This window comes from Triticum urartu, chromosome 7A (genome assembly GCF_056163025.1).
Source record: "Triticum urartu cultivar PI428250 chromosome 7A, HENAU_Tu73, whole genome shotgun sequence".
Lineage (NCBI taxonomy): Eukaryota > Viridiplantae > Streptophyta > Magnoliopsida > Poales > Poaceae > Triticum > Triticum urartu.
The window spans coordinates 75,960,009-75,965,844 of NC_141879.1; the positions used below are offsets into that span (position 1 = coordinate 75,960,009).

Sequence of the window (5,836 nt, forward strand, 5' to 3'; positions counted from 1 at the left end):
GCTTTGGCTCACACTAGCTGTAGAACACAAACTGTAAACTGAACCCGCAAGGGCTATATAAAAGTTGACTGAAAATTTTTCTGGTGTAAGTCGATTTCACTTGGAGGAAGAAGGTGGCCGTAGCGGAGCTTGAGGCTGAAGCCTGCAATGATGCTGCGATCGACAGTGAGGTGCAACTTCAACGGCGATCCTGAGCCATGACCTTGCCGAAGACAGAGACGACGCTGCAAGCTCATTACAGGAAACTTCGCTGATAACCGAGAATATGCTGAGCCAGGACCTTATTGAAGACAGGGATCGGCCCAGTGGTGGTGGGCAGTTCAGAGGAGTAAGAAGGTTGGTGTAGAAGATGACTCAGAGCCGTCAGATGAAGATCCAACAACCCAAAAAGATGACTTGCACCAATTTTTTTAGTCGATTTACAGTCAGTCCCTCAGATCACCCTACAGAATAATGAATAGAGAGTTGAGCCAACAAATGATAGAGATTATACAAGAAAAAACACCGACAAGAGCAGTAAATTCATTATGAAAAGAAGCTTCCGATATCTAATTAACCATAACTTGTTTTACTTCATCCAAAATGGCTTGTATATACAGAAAATTAGTCATAATCCGTCAATTGACGATCTGTGCAATGTGTCACTTTTCTTGGGCATTTGATCATAAAACCCAAAAGCACCCAGTCCATCGTATGTCATGCTGCACTAGGGGTAAGGCGCGCTCCCCTGCATCCGTTATAGTTGCATTCCGCATCAACTATGCATGCTAAGCTCAACCCTGAAAACCATGCTTCCAGGCTGTAGCTCGGAGTTTATAGCTTTAAATAAACTGTAGGACAAAGCTCCAATGGTTATGCTAGTTCTGTTCTGGTTTTATGGTGAAGAATTGGTAGCCAACATGTATGAATGTTGAGGCAAATATGTAACGTGGATAACAATGTATATTGGTGTGTTTGCATAACAGTTCTATCTCCTACTTTGTAGGAAATGAAAGCTTTCGCACTGCATCTAAAATTACATAGATTATCTATATTCAATTTGTAGCTGTCAAACTACAGGCATAACGATTGAAAATATTTACCTCACCTTTTGACAAATTGATTTCATTGTCATCATCACAAATGAATATGTACATACACATATCTGTACAAAAATATTTAAATAATTGACTAAAATCTGTAGAAACAAATCAGAGAAACGATCTCAGGAAGATATATTCAGAACCTGAGCTATAAATTGGTCTCAAAAACAATACTGACATCATGATTGATTTTAAGTGTCGTAGAACCGAAAGAGATATAATCAGCCATTAGCTCTACAAATTTAGCTCAGAAGCAAGTACTCCCTCCGTTTTCATTTACTCTGCATATTAGATTTGACTGAAGTCAAACTTTATAAAGTTTGACCAAGTTTATAGAAAACAATATAAACACTTACAATAACAAATCTATATGATGTGAAAGTACATTTAATGATGAATCTTATGGTATTTATTTGTTATTGTATATGTTAATATTTTTGTTTAGAAACTTTGTTAAAGTTTACAAAGCTTGACTTTGGTCAAAGCTAATACGCGGACTAAATAAAAATGGAGGGAGTATAAACTAAAACCGATATTGGCTTAAAATTGTCTAGAATAAAATAGATAAATTACAACACGGTTGAGATAAATTATACATGTCTCGAATACAGCAGAACAAATATATGTGTCAAAAAAATACTCATTTATTATCAACTTAGCAGGCAAGTCATGAGATTGAGAGGCTATATATTGCATCATCCGATAGTAAAGTTTCTACTGATTTGAACTTTAACAAGCAACTAACAATGTCCAAAAAGCTTAAAAGTGCTTTAAATAAAACTCGAGACAAACCCCCGTCACAGAAAACTATGCCTAAAAAGTTCAAAATACGAACCTGGTACTAAAACTTCCTAAAATACTATACTGCACACCAAATACTTTGCTATGTTTTCTACTGTCAAGAATATGAACATAAATCTCATGGAGATTATTAAATTGTTCCAAATATGAATCCAGAACCCTAAAAGATATTATTCATTTGATTTCAGCGTGATCCAACGGTCACAAAAGGAAGGATCTGACGGCTTGGAATTCGGCGATCCAGTGTTGGCGCCGGTCGGCCGTGCCAAAAAGAAAAAATATTTCTAGGGGGTGATAGATCTGAGGAGTCCGTTTTCTATCCTTTTTTAATACAAAACGAGTTAGATTTAAGCACACAAGATAAATAATAGACATACGTACAGATAGACTTTTTTTTTTGCGAAAACAGATAGACTTTTTTTAACAGGAAAGGCGTTTTTAAACACAAGACTTCATAGAACCACGGACGCTTTTATTTTCTGACGAGAATCATCAACCAAGCTAGGTTTTCGTACGTGATGGCGAAAGACCAGCGCCAGTCGGCATGGCCGGACCTGCCGGAGGATCTCCTGCTCCTGGTCCTCGGCCGCCTCGCGTCCTTCGCAGATCGCGTCCGAGCAGGCGCAGTTTGCAGGCCATGGCGCTCCGCCGCCAGCCAGCTCCCACCGAGGCGGCTCCCCTGGGTCGTGTTCGGCGACGGCACCCTCTTCGACCTGGCCAACGACAGCGCGCCGCACCCGCACCACCGCCTGCGTCTCCCCGACGACTGCTGGCGCTACAGCGCCGGCGACAACATGCTGTTCCTCGTGCACCAGCGCGATGGCAGCTGCTCCATCATGAACTCTCTCTCCGGTGCCACTACCCATCTCCCCGAGCTAGCTGATCTCTTGCGGGATTACAACGTCCGGCACCGAGAGCGAAACGAGCTCAGGCGCGTCCCCCACTCCCAGGACCTGAAGGAGCCAATGAAAGCCATAGCAAAGGTGGTGGTGTCCTCGGCCTCGGCGTCGGACGACGACCCCATCGTCGCCGTCCTGCTCGAACGCGACATCATCGTTTCTACGTGCCGGCCGCCCGGCGAGCGCAACGCGTGCCTCCTGGCGATGCTGAGGAACGACGACGTCATCGACATTGTCCTGTTCCAAGGGAAATTCTACGCCCTCTCCATGGGCCATGTCCTCGAGACCATCGAGCCCAACAACGCCCACCAAGGCTACGAGCTCAAGTACAGCACCGAATTGATAAAGCACCCATGGCAACAACACCACCACCAAGACGTTATCCTTGATCCCTTGGTCGAGATGTATCTGGTCGAATCTGCTGGCAAGCTGCTGATGGTGAAGCGATGGGTCCGCCGCCCATTTACACCCTGCACCCCGGATGGTAGAAGAACTTTCCGGTTGGAGGTGTGGGAGGCAGACCTGAGCCAACGCCGGTGGAACAAGTTGGACGGCAGCCTACAAGGCCAGGCGCTCTTTGTTAGCAGGCCGTGCTCCAAGTCTTTGCCCGCCGGTCAGGGAGTTCGACAAGACTCTATCTACTTCCTCAACAGACTCTACCAGTGGAAGCAGCCGGAGGTACCTCTCGGCGATTCTGGCGTGTACAACATTAGAGACAAGGTGTTCACCCCGTTGCTGCGTGACTCGACGCTATCGCTGCCGTGGAAGAGCGGGTGGTTTCCGTCATGGTTTTTTCCTGTCTAAGTTTAATTAATTAAGTCATCAACAATTCAACATATGCCTCCATTTATCGTTTAACTGTTTTTTCCTTGGTTACCCAAATGACCGAAAAAACAATTGTATGCATGTTTTTTCGCTGATGAGACTAACTGGTTTACATGTATATTTTCATAATTGTGTCTTGAATTTTACATCCCGACGACTTCATATCGTTTACCAATATTTGCCCTGTGTCACTACTAGAATCTGGTTTTGTGCCGAGTTTTAGAACTTTGCCGAGTTCATTCTACCGTGAACTTATCAAAGTTTATATCTCCCGAATTGATTTAGAATTGGACTCGACAGTGACAAACAACTCGGCAGACTTCATACTTTGCCTAGTTCCAACACTGCTAGAATTTCACCCTACACCGAGTGCCAAAAACCAAAGGGCAAATAAACTTGGCAAAGTCTTAGCCGAGAATTATACTCGGCAAAGAGTACTCCGCGTACACCTCTCAAGCAAACAGAAGTTTCCCGAGGGCCAACCGCCATGCACTCAACAAACTGTTTGCCTAGAGCTAAATAGTGCCTCTCGGCATAATAAAGGGACTTCACAGCCGCCGGTTCCGTCAGGTCTTTGCCGAGAGCTTCCGCTCGACAAATCTGTGCACACTGCCGAGAGCCTCCAGTCGGCTTAACTAAAACAAGCAGCTCCGACATCTCTCCTTTACCGAGTACATCTATTAGCGATTCGGTAAAATGACAACCACACTGCCAACGTGTGCCACATGTCCCTTCTGCCGAGCGCCGTTCTCGGAAAAGGTTATTCTGCCGAGTGGAGCTCTCATCAAAGATGCATTGCCAGCATTGTTTCTGCCTTTTTTTTCATGTAACCATGCAAGATGCAATTTAGCACCAAAATGTGTAACTAAAGGAAACAGAGACTTACCAGTCAAAAAATAGGAACATTTTACAAGCTTTAAAGCTTCACTGAACAAAAATAGGAACATATTACCGGTCAAAAATCTGCAGCTGCTGCAGCTGCACTGAACATCAATTTCTCTACCTCCCCCGAAACTTGAAATATATCTGACCCATTTTGTAAAAATACATATCAATTTCAAAGCTATAGATAAACAAACCCATCAGAAAACTATTCTCTCTCTAAACTAATATAAGATCTTTTAGTATATCTATATCTATACCTAATATTAAAAGGAGGAAGTTTTCTTAGTTCTCCATACGTCGCGCCTTTATATCCGTTGATTTTGCATTAATCATAAAGATCAATGGCTCAGATTTAAAAGGATAGTTAACTTTTTCCATAAGCGATGAGTGCTTGCAGGCATACGCGATGCTGGGTGGAACGAGGCGAGCAGGCACTCGTCCGGATGGCCCAACTGCAGCCAATATAGCTTGGCAGAGCTCTCCATCAGGAAAAAAGTAAGAGTTTGTTTTCTTATTTGTTACACAAAAAGATGCAGCTTGGGCCACGGCCTAGGTCTCCCTGGCGCTAATTAGCCTCATACAGTGCGTAAATTTCTCGCCTTTCTCTTCGCCTCTCCGATCTCATCTATGTTGCTAGCCCGCTTGCTCCTCTCTTGAGCCCCTCAATCAATGGATGCCGGCGAGTGGAAAGCGACGGTCGTGATCACAGACGACAGCGACGTCCAGGCACTCGCGGACGAGGAAGGCCAAGCAGGTGCTTACGGACGTTCGCCACAGCCATCAGTCTATTGACTGGTGTCGCCACGTCGTGAGGGCCAAGTACACGGCCGGCTAACCTCGCACCGCCGTTACCATTTGGTGATTGGTTGTCAGCGCCATTGCACATGGCCGGCCCATAAGGAATTGAAAGACTACCTCGGGCCATGTAGACTATTCCCTTTCAGAGACATTCTTTTCTAGGAAGAAAGTAGCAAAACCGAACGCAAATACACATCGTCTACTGTTCATCCGCTGTCTACTGCCTCCATGTGTTACTGTTCATCCACCATCGACCTCCTCAAGCCTCCATCTGTGACTGTTCATCCATGACATCTTCCTTCTGCCTTCACCAACTACTGTTCATCCACGGGCTCTTGTTTATCCAGCCTTCACCACTCCTCCACCGGCTACTGTTCAACCAGCCCTCTCCACGGGATTCTGTTCAACCACCCCTCCACGGGCTACTGTTTATCCAGCCCTCCACCGGCTACTGTTCAACCGGATCTCCACAGGGTCCTACTCATCCAGCCCTCCACGGGGTCCTGTTCACCCACCCCCAACCGGCTCGATCGATCGGGGTCCTGT

At 45.3% G+C, this 5,836-nt stretch overlaps 1 protein-coding gene across 1 annotated transcript; it reads left to right on the forward strand.

Moving 5' to 3' along the window:
* Positions 1–2,401: 2,401 nt before the first annotated feature.
* Positions 2,402–3,586, forward strand: LOC147957944 (F-box protein At2g26160-like). The gene has a single exon (XM_087531891.1). It carries the CDS (start codon positions 2,402–2,404, stop codon positions 3,584–3,586), a length of 1,185 nt encoding a protein of 394 aa, XP_087388017.1.
* Positions 3,587–5,836: the final 2,250 nt, after the last annotated feature.

What these genes read in the sequence shown, in the direction of transcription:
- LOC147957944 (XM_087531891.1), top strand. Translation starts at nt 2,402, where the DNA reads ATGGCGAAAGACCAGCGCCAGTCGGCATGGCCGGACCTGCCGGAGGAT.